The sequence below is a fragment of the Hipposideros armiger genome, unplaced genomic scaffold (assembly GCF_001890085.2).
Source record: "Hipposideros armiger isolate ML-2016 unplaced genomic scaffold, ASM189008v1 scaffold_80, whole genome shotgun sequence".
Classification (NCBI taxonomy): Eukaryota; Metazoa; Chordata; class Mammalia; order Chiroptera; family Hipposideridae; genus Hipposideros; species Hipposideros armiger.
The window spans coordinates 531767-546848 of NW_017731430.1; the positions used below are offsets into that span (position 1 = coordinate 531767).

The 15082-nt window shown below is 46.9% G+C and overlaps 1 protein-coding gene across 1 annotated transcript; it reads right to left on the minus strand.

Annotated features, from left to right (window-relative positions):
- Nucleotides 1-10591: 10591 nt before the first annotated feature.
- Nucleotides 10592-13385, minus strand: MSC (musculin). Its single transcript, XM_019643573.1, has 2 exons — nt 12595-13385; nt 10592-11742 (listed from the first exon to the last, which is right to left on the minus strand). Exons 1-2 carry the CDS (start codon nt 13105-13107, stop codon nt 11656-11658), a joined length of 600 nt encoding a protein of 199 aa, XP_019499118.1. The 5' UTR covers nt 13108-13385; the 3' UTR covers nt 10592-11655.
- Nucleotides 13386-15082: the final 1697 nt, after the last annotated feature.

The following is a 15082-nucleotide window of genomic DNA, read 5'->3' on the forward strand; positions in this document are numbered from 1 at the left end:
CACTTTCTTATCTGTAAAATGAATACTTCATTTTTTGTTTTGATTATCACAATTATTTCCAATCATGCTCATATCATAAGCCTTTCCTATGTAGCTACTCAGTTTGGGAATCATAATTTTTAATTATTGCATAGCAGCCCATGGTTAGGTAACCACAGTGAGCATTTAGATTAGTCTTTATTTTGCATTGTGTTTAGCACACCATGATGAACACAAAGTAAATTATTGATGAGATGCCTTTTAGCTCTAAAATGTTATGGCTTTATGAATCTATAAAATCTATACCACAAATTCCTACACTCTAATCCTACATAGTTAAAAAATCTCTCTCTCCCTTAAATCTCATATTTCAATTTAGACATATTGTCTCTTGTCCTGTCCTTGTGGAATGGAAAATAGTGTGAATCACCCATCGCTAGTGGAAAGTTGCTCTCCCTCAACTCCCTTAAACAAGTAACTATTAAGCACGTCTAAACTGACTGGCTATTGTAGGCAGAGTGGGAAGATAATCAGAGAACGCTTGTGGTGAGAAGGGCCTCAGTAACAGCTTTTTCTGGCTTCTCCACCTCATATTTTCCCTGCAGCAGTTATCTGAGCTTGAGATTGGTCACTTCCTGCCTCCGCTGCTGGGCGCTCCAGGAGTACATACAGAGCTCAAACCCCAAGGCGAGGCTAAATCTAGCCTCTCTTTAGCTCCGCACATATACGAGCAATATTAGGCATTTTTCAAATCATCTTCATTAGGAGATAAAGAAGAAAACAAAACAAAAAAGAAACAGATCTGTTTCTAGATGACAAGCACCGTTCCCGGGGTGGTTTTGGCTGGCAGATCCTGTTTGGCTGTAGACAGATCCTGGCTCCTAGCTTCACTTCCACGCCACTGTAAGCACTCAGCACCAGGCATAACTGTGGCTCATCTGTTGTCCCAAGTTAACACGCAGGGCTAAGGTGGCCTACTTGGTGGGCACCGTTTTCCCACCAGCTTCCCTTCCTCCTAGGTGATGTCCCTGGGGAGGCGATGGGGTGGGGCTGGTTAAGGGCTCATAACCTGACCTAGAGAGAACCAGGTTGAAACTGACTCTACCCCTTATTCCCTGTGTGGCCCCCAAATAAAGAGGAGCACAGACTACTAGTAATGTAATGAGAGACTTAAAAGGATAATATCTGTAAAATATATAACATGAGGTTTAGCATGTTTGCAGTATTAATTGGTCTCCCAATTTTAAAGCCTCTGGCATTTATTGAACTCAAGCTTCTTTTCTAGCTGCGGAATCTGAGAACCATCCGATTCTGTGCAGAGCTGGTGTGCTGTGTACGCAGCAGGAATTAGCTTACTTTGTCAAGAAGCAGGCACAAATTCAACCAGTGTCCTGGTTGTCTATGAAAACTACATATCTCAGGTGGCTCCAGAGAATGGACTTTTCCAAATCACCATCATTTCACAACAGAGAAATAAGGTAAATCTGAGTCCCAATAACTATTTTCTGTCTGAGTAATTTATTCAATATGTGTTGAGTACTTGCTTTGGACCAGACAAATGGGGGTGATAGTTTCATAAAGATACAAAATGAGAAACCACGACGCCTGCTCTGAAGACATTTACAATCCAGTGACAGAAAAAAGACAGGTTCCTGCGGACCCGAGGCTGGGACACTGTTTCTAAGCTTTGCATCTCTGAGCAGAGCAGTCTTTGTCTCTTTAAGTTTTGGTTGTCCCTCCTTTGAATCTGAACCCCCTAGACCAAGACCAAATTTGATAAGAATCTTGTTAGGTCAAAGGACAGTAGAGTCCCTGAATGAATGGTAATAGTTTCTAAATTCGGTACTCTTTCAACTTGCCCTTTTAAACTTAGTGACAAATGATGACTCATGATGACTTTCCAGTTCACTGTCTGGCCCAAATTAGAAGGCTTGGAGTCATGGTTAGTTTCTTCCTGTCTCTTATCACCCACATCCAATCTATAACCCAGTCAACTTGACCTGAGCAATAATGTGTCTCCTGAGCCCCACCCTTGGCTTCCCACCATCACGCTCAGCCTCCAGCCCCCGTCTGTCTTGCCAGGCCCGCCCAGTTCAGACCTCCTTCAACCCATTCTGCACACCCCAAGCCAGTGAACCTGCCAGGAGCCCAGGATCAGGTGAACCCCGTCTCGAGATATGAAACAAGCTTAAGGGTGTGATTCTAAAGCACCACCATTACATTTTGAGAAATGTAGAGAGGCGAAAAGCGCTACAGGAAAGCAGTGAGAAAATATTCTACCTAAAGGGGGGAAAACCCACTAGATTCTTGAAACAATAGACCAAATGTTGGCATTTCCTAGGCTTCTAAGAGTTTGAAAAACAAACAAACAATAGTTGTTTATACATTATATTTTTTTGCTGAGAGTCCTTGTATTTGGATCTGATGTCTTTTCCAGTATGTGGGTTTTTCTCCAGGGCAAATCAAACACACACTTAAAGAATGCTTGCGAAAAGGTCTGACGCATCTCCTTGTCTTATTTTTTAAACACCAATGAAAATTTGCCTTTTGAAGGCAATGGCTTGTGCAATTACTGTGCTTTCTAAACCACTGAAGAAGCCTTTTTGTATCTCGTTAAGATTGCATCCTTATAATACAAACAAAGAGTCTGTGGTGAAGTTTGTAATAGATAATAAAATTCCACAGAAGTAACATAGTTCTGCGCACCAAATCAAAGGACGCCTGTGGGGCCTGAGCGCGTATAAGACATTTAAACATAGGTTGGCTTTGACCTGCTCAGGCTTTCAACCTCTCTGTTTGTAATGTACAAACAAACGGCGGGAGGCACCACTGAGGCTCTTCAGAAGGCCCATAAAACACTGTAAGGGACATAGGCGTTGTCTAGCCAAAGCCCCTCACCTTACTAGATGAGGAATCGTAGGTTCCTCAGGGCCACCCAACAAGTCGGATTCTTACACCTCTCTACTGTCCCACCTCCCCCCACTCAGGCTTGGCTGGCGCACTTGGAAAGCAGCTGCAGAGAAGAGCTGTCAAGTGCCAAATACTTATCTGCCTGTGTCCTTCAGATTGGGCGGGCTGCATGCCAAGGGGAAACTCAGAGTCTATGAATTCTAACCCTGGACAGTTCTGGTCAGGGGGTCTTAAATTTCCCTCCAGAACCGAGGTTCCAGCACAGATCACAAGGGAGCTGCAAAGAGGGCGCGCTTCCTCTGGGCACCTCTGCATCACTGTGTGGCGTTGGTGCTGTTTTTAAAAGCCTGAGGTGCTATGATGGCCATAGGATCAAGCCACATATTTTTCTAACCAGTTGTCCTGACCATACAAATATATTTTAACTATCTATTCTCACACCCCAATACGAGCTAGATGTGTTGCTGGTCATGTAGATCAATGCCTTGAAGATTTCAATATTCTAAACAGGCCCTTTAGAGGAGTGCGGAAACAGAATCACAGTTAGTGAAAGGCTCAGATTTTCTGATTTAAGGAAAAGTAGGGGACTCTGGTCAGGGATATTCCCTTAGCCCTTCATCAAAGCATGCCAAGGGCACGTGCAGGCCACTTCAGCATGGTGACGATGATTATACTAATAGACTAACATTTGTTGACAGCCCACTATGCCAGGCTAATATTAAGGACACCAAGAGTTTCACATTCACTATGGCCTTTAATTTTCACAACAACCCCATCATGTAGGTTCTATTATGTCTTCATTCTACAAAAAGAGGAGAAACTGAGGCTCGGTGATGTTAAGTCATTTGTTAGAGTCGGGGCTCTGATCCACCATGATAGACAGTAACCCCAGCCACCGTACTGGAAGCCCTCCATTCCTGACAGTTCTTCCTGATAAGCCCTTGTCCTGCCCTGTCCGGCCCTCCTCTGATGCATGGCTCACCGGTCAGCTTCCGGGAAGCCTTCCGCGACTCTCCAAGGCTGGGCTCTGTGACCTTCCTCCCAGAGCGTGACCTTCTCTCATAGCTCGTGGCACACTGTACTTCAATTGTTGGCTCATTTGTCCACTTCCTCCTTTATAGCACTTTGAGGTGAGGCAACTTTGTTCTATCCAGCACTGTCCTGGCTCATAGCAGATGATCAACATGCGTTTCCTGAATAAACGGCTGATGTAAAATTTTACTTTACTTGTTTTGGTTACTTATTGCTGAGTAACAAACTACTCCAAATTTAGTAGCTTAAAACAACTGTATTATTATCTGTTAGGACAGGGTCCAACAGGGCTGGCTCCCCGCTGTGGTCTGTCCTCTATGGCTTCTTCATTCTCCATGAAGATGCCACCACAGCTGGCTCTAATGAATTGGGACCATGTGTCGGGGGCCTCAGTTCTTTCTGTATAGTCTCAAGGCTTTCCCCTCAAGTCACCTTGCATGTGGTCTCTGCAGGAATAGGGTTTCTCACATGGAAGCTCAGAGATTCAATAAGTAAAAGCAGAACCTTCTGGTCCTTCAGGCTGAGACCCAGATTTGTGAGTCACTTCTGCCACCACTCATGGGTTGTTAGCACAGGTCACTAGACCAGCCCTACACAAGTGCACGGGTGATGGGAGGCCTGGTTCATCAGGGACTGTCTTTGGCCACTAGACACCATTGTAGAGCCAACTCCATCCCAGCCCAAGTCTCCGAAGAAATGGTGTTAGTCAGACAAAGGCTGAGCCAGAGAAGGAGGATAACTCAGCCTGTTTCATCACCACAGTTTGAAGGAAAACCTATAATTAAAACCCAGAGAAGTTAGGGATTCCCCGAGAATTTGTGCCCGGAAGCAGCCAGTGGTACAGCCTGGTCAGAAACAGCTAAGATGCTGTGTTTCGAATGTAACGCACAGCCTCTGTCTAGCAATGCAGACGTGTGAGATGTGTATTACAACCATTGTATTGCCTCCCCTTGCAGCTTCTCCCTTTTCTCTGTGTGCCTGTGGTTTACCCACCTTGTCCCCTGAGGTCCCTGAGGCCTTGGCTTCCACCTCTTAGAGCATTTCCCTTTGCAATGTAAGTGATTCTTAATTGGATTCAGTCTGAAGAGCTTCTGTCATTATTTTTGCACAGAGATACTCCCTCCCCACTCCCTAGGCCTTGGAACAGCTTCCTTAAGGATCATCCAAATCTCTCTCTTTTTAATTTTTAAAAATGTTCAATTACAGTTGACATACAATATCATATTAGTTTTAGTACTGATTAGACATTTATATAACTTACGAAGTGATCACTTCTGTAAGTCTAGTACCCACCTGACACCATACATAGTTATTACAATATTATGGACTATATTCCCTAAGCTGTACTTTGCATCCCTGTGACTATTTTTATAGCTGGCACTTTATACTTCTTAATCCCTTCCCTTTTTACCCATTGCATCATCCAAATCGTTTGGACCCCTTGTCACTGAGCTTTTCATTTTATGGAATATTTTCTTTGCCTTTGAAGATACTTGCTTCCAAAGCATCTAAGGAGTCTCTGGATGTTTGCTGTTTGTTTTTGTTTCTTTTGTACTGAAATTGCATGTGAAGGCATTTAGTTACTTCAGTGATGTGCCCTCCATATGTTAATCAACATTAGCATTAATATTGGGTTGCCGGAAAAGTCATGACGCATTTTTGCAATGAAAAACATAGAAAAAGTATGTCATAACTTTTCCGACAACCCAATAAATAGATTTGTCTGCTACTTGGCAAACCTACAGATAAAATACTCTTTATGGAAGATCAGTGGCCATGATCCCCACATTTCCTTAAATAAACTTCTTTATTAGGCCTGTATAATGCTATGATTCTAACATAGCCCTCAGAGAACATTAATATGTGGGGGAAAGAAATGGGATTTTACAGTCAGGAGTTTTGGGCATCACTTTCCCTTTCATCTGAAAGCCAGGTCTGGTCCTGGGGCTACAAAGGCTCAACACATAAGGGCCTAAAAAGGAAACTGGAGAGATGGATATTGGGAGGACCAGTAGAAAGCAGTCCAGAAACCCTTCTGAGAGCATCCCTGGCGAAGCCTGCTGATGGGCCTGGCTGGACCACAGGGGTGTTGCATGGAGAAAGCCCGCCCCCTCTAAGTCCTCATCTTAACCTCTCGAGCCGATCTTTCTGATCAAATGTTTGCTCCTACCCGCAACCTAAACATGACCTACAGGCTCCTGTCCCACTGAGACTGCCACAAAATCAAGAAAACATGGAATCTCATCCATGAAAATGACCCTAGAAATTACCTAGGCTGGTGGTTCTCAGACTTTTTTTTTGCCTCTGGTCTCTTTACACTTTTTAAAATTATGAAAGACTCTGAAAAGCTTTTGTTGATGTGGCTTCTATCTTTTGACATTTACTGGATTTAAAGTCAAAAGTGATAGAAAACATTGATTTAGTCATTTAAAAATAATAAACTAATTACATGCGACTGTAAATGACATATTTTTAATGAAAAATAACTATGTTTTCCAAAACATTTTAATGGGAAGCGTGGCATAGTTTCATATTAAGCAAATCTCTTTAATATTTGACTTAATAGGAGATAGCGGGATTGCCATCTTTGCTTTCTACATTCGTTGTGGCATGTTATGTTGGTTAAAGTATATGAAGAAAATCCGGCCTCACATAGATACGATGTTGTACAGGGAAGATGTATTTTAATGGCCATTTCAGGTCAGCGTGGATACACTTTGTTACCACACCAAGTTCCACTAGTCAGTTTCTGAAAGGTCGGCTGCATTCAATCATCTGAAATGATATCAGTGAACTTTTTGTATACTCTGTGACCTCAAAATCTATTGGTCTATTATGCACTCCTAAATGAGATTGTTTTTTATCCCATGGATAATTTTTGATGTTGAATGTTTTTGATGTTGATATTCATTTTTCTAAGAGGAAACTAAATGAAAGCTTCTCCTTGGTATCAAAAAAAAAAAGGAAAAATCAATATAGGAAAATGAGCTGTGGCATAAAAGAGCAAGGGTAATCAAAGTGACAATTGGGGGGATGATGGGACAAATGTACAGATGAAGATTAGGGCCACCTGAACGACTGTTAGAGGAAAGGAAGGAAAATTAAGACTACAGTTTTTAAAAGTTAGCATTTTTGGAGCGTTTCCCAGTGCCTAGTAGACTTATCTCATTACTCCATTTTCAAAAAGGTCTGCGAGGCAGGCTGTGTTATTCCTGTCTCGCAGAAGGGAGCTGTAGTGCGGAGGACGCTTAGCTATGAAATGGTGGGACTAGCCTGGAACCAGCTACAGCTGACACGGCAGCTGACAATCTTTTAAAACATACGAGTTTTTGTTTTTTGTTTTTTTTTTAATTCAAAAATAAAATATAAACTCTTTTAACAAAGAAAAGTAGAAGGCGAAAGCCTTTCGCTCCTGGCTCTCCACTCTCCCCCCCCCCTTCTACTGCCAATAGTTAACAGTCAACGCAGATGCTGTATTTTCACCGAGCCCAAAGCACCTGCTCTTAATTCCGCCTCAGCCCACTTTACCACAAGGTGAAGGGACAACAAAGACCAAGATAATACAAGATAACTCATGTCTCAGTGCTAGTGTGTTCACACACTCCCCAGAGATGTCAGGTTCTGGCTACTTTCTAGACCTTCTTAGAGTCGTGGATTCCAAGAATTTCTCTGGGCCCGTTTTTCACTGTTGTGGAAAAACAATACAAAGGGCGGGACGGAATTGAAAAGGAGATGAATGGTGAGTGTTGAGTGCAGAGATGCCGGCTCGCTGGCTGCCCTTTGTGGGCAAACAGAGGTGCCCTCGCAAGAAGAGCAGCCGGTGCTCAGTTCCAAAAGGATCCGCTGCACAGCCCCTAGCAGATTTTTCTAGAAATTAAATGCTTGGCAGTGAGAAGTCAGTTATGAATTTACCTGGTTTTTTGCCCTTCCAAACATTACTAAAATGACTTTCTTGGCTATTGCTTTAATTTTTTTCAAAAGTATTAACCAAACTATCTACCTATTATCTATTAAAATAGGATGTGTTCTTTTTATGGAGGGGAGATGTCTTTCTTCTTCTTTTTTTTTTTTTTTTACTATATGAAGCATTTATGACTGGGGAGGGTGTGGGGGGGAAACTGTACCTGTGAAAACAATCAGCTTTGTAAATTGTAATGGTCATTGTCACTGTCTGTTGAAGGAGCCATCAGAGGGAAGGGAAGTTGTAACTTGAAGCCCAGAGCAAAACAATATGCACAAAACCATTCAGCATCCACAAGCAAGAGAAACGCCTAAATGTTTCAAAATTACAGTGCCGAAAGCGTTTCTTTTTAAACATTCATCTTAGGAAGAGCCCGTGAAAGGGGATTTTTCTTCTTTTCGATTGAGTCAGTATCACTAATAATAATGTGTTGGTCCCTCAAAAAGCCCCCTGAAGAGTATTTTTCAATTTACTCATTTGTTACTCAGTACTTTTTACATTACATTTCTTAGACATTTTCCCCCTCACCTTTTCTCTCACAGCTGTATAATCAAGTTGAGATAACCCTAAGGACACACTTCTTTTTTTTCCTCTTAACCCCCTCCGTTCCCCAGCCCCAGTTCCTATTCTCCAACCCAAATTCCTAAAGAAAAATGATGAAGGGGGAAAAAAAAAATAAGGAAGGCTTTGGGATGCCTTCCTGCCACTTAGAGTAGAGCACAGGAGAGTTATGGTAGATCAAGAAACGACTGGTTTGAGGTGCCTTAAGCCTCTCCCAACAATCACTAACATCATTCTTGGCATTGGACTTGTTACAGGAACCATGAAGCAAACAAGTCTTGAGAAGATTCTTCTTCTCTGTAAATCATATGATTATAAAGTGGCAATAAAAGTGAATTCACAGGGTATAACACTCCACACATGAGTCAGTGAAAAGCACCACCTTAATGTGTGTTTCTGGGGTGGGGGAGGGGACAGGCAGAGTAGGGGCAGGAAATCAGAGCTTACCCCTGAAGTGTGCTGAAAGAATCTAATTATAGAAACAACTATTTTAAATATTTTTTTTAATTTAATGACTATTTACCTTCATATTTCCTTGTTTATTCAAACGCTTGTTCTTATCTGTATTTACTACACGTAAAGCCTATGCTTCCTTTTTCTGTTTCTGCTCTTGTGGGACACTTCTCTTTTACAACTGGAATCAGGCACTTCAAAACCAGACTCAGTCTTAGACCGGACTCCTGAAATGTCCCACCTGTTTAAAAATGTCCCGCTTGGCCAAAGCATGCCCTCCCGCCCTTTCCTTTCAGTGGTCAGCATTTAGGGTACTGCTCACTGCCTGTGAGAAGGGTTGCTTAAATATTGTTATCACAGTTTTTTTTTCCTGACAACCATCTTCCCAGATAGGCACCGTTATTACCCCATTTTGTAGACGAGGAAACCAAGGCTTAGAGGGGTTGCATAGATAGAGACATTGGTCTGTGTGGTGGCAAAGCTTGGATCTCTAGCTGGGTTCCATAAATATTCAGGCTCATGTGAAGGTACTAGGCTGCCTCTTCCTTGCAAAGGACCTCATTTGCTGGAAGCTTTGGCAAAGACCTTGACTCGGAGCTTGCCTCCAGCCGATACCCCACCCCCAAGAAGCCACCTACCCAGAATTTGGGGCCAGCTGAAGTGCCTTAGACCAAGCTAGGCTTTCCTGTCACTAGCTATTCCCTGAGTACTTCCTCCCAGAGAGGCCTGATGCCACAGAAACTGACTAATGTAAATCTTGGGCTTAGCTTCTTCAGAGGATGAGGATGGGATTAGGAGGGCTGGGGGAATCCCTCTTGGGTATGAACAAAAGCGCAAGCGAGCAGTGCTCCAGAGTCTGGGGTTGGTTTAGTTCAAAACAGGAAGTCATGCTACCCCACCTCCCTCTCACCTCTTAAACTCCACCTGTATGTTTTCTCGCTGGTCAAGAAAACTGCCTTCCAATTTCATAAAGTATACACTCCAAATAAGGCAGTTGTTTAGGTAGTTTATCCTTCATGCTTTTCTGTGTTCTACAAAGAGAATGTTGCTTTTAAAGAAACCAGTGTTGAAAAAAATTGTATCATGGGTTTACCAAGTTATTACCTCCTGTAAAAACTGCAGTGAAAAGGGAAGAGACCAAACAAGGAAAACGAGGTGGTATACATTAAAAGTGCTATATAAATATTATTTGTAAAATGAAAAGTTCTACTGAAATACAAATCAGTGTCTTGTATTATAGTTTTATTTTGCCAGTTAGACTGAGATCCCCCACTTTGGCGGGTGGGCTGTAGGGGGTTCTTGAACTCTTTCAATCGTAAGCACTAGAGTGTGCTGCTTTGGACTGGAGAAAGCTGTGTGTGTGTGTGTGTGTGTGTGTGTGTGTGTGTGTGTGTGTGTGTGTGTGTGTGTGTGTGTGTGTGTGTGTGTGTGTGTATTACTTTCTTAGGGCCTAAGAAGCCTCCAGTTCTTGCCTTCCATTAACCCTTGCCTCAGCAAGAATTAGAATCATAGAAATTAACTGAGAGTTACATTTGGAAATACAGTGAGCCAAATGTGGCCACTACCATGCCCCGGGCAGTGACCCAATAATCTCTGTCCAGAGCAAAGTGGGCACCTTTAAGTTAACTTCCAGACCAGACTCAGAAAAGGACAACAAAGACCACATTCCGACTCGCCCTGGGGCACTCACTTTTCACAATGAGTTTTATTATTCATAAAAAAATAAATTTATTTACATTTGCTAATTACTATGGCAGTGCAGCCTCCGGCGATGTTCCCCTGGGCAGGGTTCCTAAGTACCGAACAGACTCAGCGGCTCAGAGGGAGAAGGAACGTGGGCAAGGGAGGCCATGTTGGAAGAGGGGGTGACTGGAGCTTGAGGAGGGGGGGTCGGGTGGGGACAGTCAGCAGTCAGAGGCGGGTCTGCAAGGCGGTGGAGAAGGGATTAGAGGGAGGCCGAGGAGAGCGGCGCCTGGGGGTGGGGGTGGGGTGGAGGCTCAAGCCTAGAAGATTGGGGTGAGTGGTAGACCAAAGCCTGGTCAGGAAGGGGAGGGAGCCCGCAGGCGCGAGGGGCCTGCCTGCAGCTGGAAGGCTGCACCGCCAGGAGCGCTTCGGGCAAAGCCGGCTCGGGTGGTCTCTGACTGGCGCCTTCACCGCTCCGGTTGCCTCCCCGCAAGCGGGGTGGACGCCCTCCTGTCCGCCTGGAGGGCGCTGCCCTGTGGGATACCAACCCCGCCCAGGTATCCACGCTCCTCTCTGCAACTGAAAAACCTGCTCGTTGTCGGTCTCACGTGAAGACTTCTGTCTTTGAAGCCAAGCCTAACCCTTAAGGCCCGGGCTGTGCAGCGTCGTCCCATCACGTATAATGCATATATGTCTGGCTCAGCTTGGAAACCAGCCCCAGGTGGTTTGGCACGGGGCTCTGCAGGCAGCGCCGAGGGGTTCAATCTCCACTGCTAACGCCGGAGGCTGGGTCTGGGTCCGCGCTCCTGGGACCCACAGAGGAGGCTCTTTGTGGAGAGGTAAAGTGTGATGGTCCAGATATGCCGCAGTTGTAGCCATGGGCTCCCCTCGATGACAACTATGCCGCTGACCCTGGGCTCTGCCCCCCTGATGCCCGCCACCTGTCTGTCGTGTTCGCAGTTCATGGTGTAGGAGAATCCAATGGAACTTTCTTCCTGGGGGTTCTCACGCAGTCTCCCTTCTCTCTGGTACCCCCAAACGTAAGTGTTTCACCATCGAGTGAGTTTAAGTTCAAGCTAAGCGGTGGTCCCACATAGCCTGCTGGCAGCGGAAACTTCTTTGGTGTCAGAGTCGGGTCGTCCAGAGACCACAAATGGCCACGTCTGTAAAAATCAAAAAGAGCATCAGGTATGGGAGGAGAAGGACTATCTCAAACCCAAACCGCTCTCCTAAGTGAACCCTGGGATATCCCTGGCTTTGAGGAGCTCAGATTTTATTAGTATTTGGGGAATTTTCATGTCTTCTCTCTACACTAACATTTTAATTGTACTGGATTTTGATCCGTGTGAGAGGTGAGGGGTCCATCCATGCTTCCTCCTGAATTGTGCCCTCACGATGATTTGTGGAACTTGCAGGGGTTGGGGATTTTGGCGTTTAATTCCCTTCCCCCCAACACACAAACACACACACATACACACACACACACACACCCAGCCCGCTGCTCCAAGTACGAACTGGGATAGCATCTTTCTCAAACCGGGAGAGTTGGCAGGTCAGAGAGGGACTTTCCAGACAAATCCCGTTTGGGGAAACCTCTGCTATTCTGCAAGAATTTAAAAACCCAAAGACTTTTTAATAGAGGTCAGCTTCCCTCCTCCTTTTCAGAAAGCAGGGCTTGTTGAATCAAACCTGGCAAATTCTTGGCTAGAAAAAGTTGGGCGAGGGAGATTGGCCCTTCAATCTGCAACAGGGCAGTGAACTCAAATGGAACCCAGATTCACCCCGGAAGTAGGATGCCGGCCAATAGCTGTCACTGGACACCATGTACAATGACCAGAATAATGCAGACACAGAGGGTGGATGGTCCTCCACGGAAATGGCTGGCCCCTCCGGTGACGGGAGAAACTAAACCTGCCTCCGCACCACCCGCACCAGGAACCCCCCTCTCGGGTCTTCCCAGCCGGCTGACTCGCATCTCAGCCTCACGCCCCAGGCCTCGCGCGCGGCGCCCCTACCAGGTTCACCGGGTGCACGTAGCCGTTCTCGTAGCGGTCCTCCTGCAGCAGCTGCCGCAGGTGCGCGATGTAGCTGGAGGCCAGCCGGAGCGTGTCCAGCTTGGAAAGTTTGGTGTCGGGGGGCACCCAGGGCAGGCTGGTCTTGAGCCTGGAGAAGGCTTTGCTCAGGACGCGCATCCGGGCGCGCTCGCGGGCGTTGGCCGCGTTCCGCTGCGACTGCTTGCACTCGGCCGCGGAGCCCTTGGGCGGGAGGGGCTTCTTGCCGCCGCCGCCCCCAGCCACGCGGGGCCTCTTCGTCTTGCAGCCTCCCGCGCCGCCGGCGGCGCCCAGCGCGCACTGCTCCTCCTCGCCGTCGGGGTCGTCCTCCTCCGCGGACGAGTTATCGCTGGGCGAGATGTAGCTGCGCTCCGTGGCGCGCAGGGGCGGCCTCTTGGAGGAGGCAGGGGCCAGGTACCCCCGCTGCAGCCCCCGCAGCTCCATGTCCTCGGGGTCGCTCACCGAGCCGGTGGACATCACTGCGTCCCCCACGCCCACGCGCGCGCGCCTTCCTCCTCCAGGCCAGTCTCGCGGTCTCCGCCTTCCGCTCCCTCGCGGAGGCTGGGGCCCGACCGCGCTCCGACGAGGACCGGACCGGCGACCTGGGTAGAGCAGCGCGGAGCCTCGGGAGCGAGCCCTGCCGCTGACCCGGGGGAGCGCTGCCGAAAAGTCGGCGCCGGGCCCAGGCTCGGCCCGCACGACCGCGAGCTGCGCCTTTTGACAGGGACTATTTATCTGTCCTGCTCCTGCTCGGAACAAACCACCCCCGGCAAAAAAAAAAAAAAACCAGGGGGTTGGAAAGGGGGGCAAGAGGTGGGACGGGGGCGTGGAAGGGGTGGGGACCGCTTTTCTGAGCGCAGAGGATCCGCCAGTGAGGGCGGGTAAGGGGAAGTCTCCGCTGAGCCGACTTTGGGGCCCGGGGCCCGAGGGACCCTCAGACTGTCAGTGTGAGATAAGTGTGCACTGGGCTAGTGAAGGAGGGGACACTTAGAAGCCCCAGGATCGTGACCTCTGCTTCCCTCCCAGTCTTTTCAGCACAACTCTTATTTCCCAAGTTCATCACTCATAATGTAAGACCGCCTGGCCAAGCCTTGCCGGGCAAAATAAACAGCACCGAGCAACCCGCCAATTGCCTCTCATTTCCCCGCTCCTCTCCCTTTGATATCGCTCTATGATCTATGTACAAAGCACTTTTAGGTACATTGGTTCGTTTCATTTTCAAACAACATCTGTGACTTAAATGTTATCTCCACTTTGCAGAACTTGAAGCTAAGCCGCAGAGACAGCTATTAAGGGACCCCAAATCACCGTGCTGGTAAGTAGAAATGGACTCCAAGCCCTTGGTGAGAACCCCTGGCCCCTCCTATTCCAGGCGCCTCCCCGCCGTGCCTCACAGGACGTTGTATCTGCTACTTTCTAGTCTTGAGAGTTCCGTGTGTGATTTTGTTTTTAGTAACACAATGCATAAGGTAGAGAGGATCCTGCCCCAAAGCGTGGAGTAAATAGCCTAGGGAATCGATTACTGTTTTAGATTGTGTCTTGAAGAGCACGCTCATGGGTGCAGAATGCTAAGTTAGCACAAGAGTCCAAGGTGAAAAATGACAAAACAGCACCCGGAATTATCGTGTCCCATGCCAACCCAAAATTAAACACCCTGCCCCTCCCCTCGAAGGAAACAGAACTGCTTGCAGCCTCGTCGTTTTCTAACGGGAAGGGCCTTTGCGATACATGGCCTGGGAATGTGTACTTCATTTTGGGGAGCGACTGAGCGCCTGCTATGTGCCAGCCACTGGGTTAGGTGCCACGTGACTGCCCACTAAGTAATTTAAACAACGAAAGAAAACTAAAACAAAAACAAAAGAGCTTAAACTCTCTGAGGTTGGGGCACGGTTACTCCGGTGAGCCTTCACACTTGACTTAGGAGGTCACTGGTCCTTCCCTACAAGCCCTCAGGCTCCCGAGCCGAGCCGAGCGAAGTGCCAGGAGACGGTGCGCAGTCAGCCTGTGACAGAGCCGGCAGCAGCGTTCAGCCAGCAGCTTCCCTCCGCGGGCTGCTCCGGCAGAACAAATGCGCCCGGCTCCGCGCCTGAAGTGCCACAACAGGTGGCTGGCCGGGGCTGACTTCATCAGTCAGGCATCGTTCCACCTTCGTCTCCCAGGCCAAGCGTCCTTCCTGGGGGGATGTTTCACACAGCTCCTTCTGCTCAGCCCCCTCTGCAAAGGTTTTGTCATTTTGTTGGGGGTGGGGGTGTTGGAGGAACTTCTGGGATCAGTTGAGGAAAACGGTCGTAGGCTCTCAGTTCTCTCCGGGCTGAGAAAACTCAAGGAATATATAATATATATATTATATGTACATATATATAATATATGTATATATGTATATGTGTGTGTGTGTGTGTGTGTATATATATATATATATATATATATATATATATATATAACAGTTTAACAA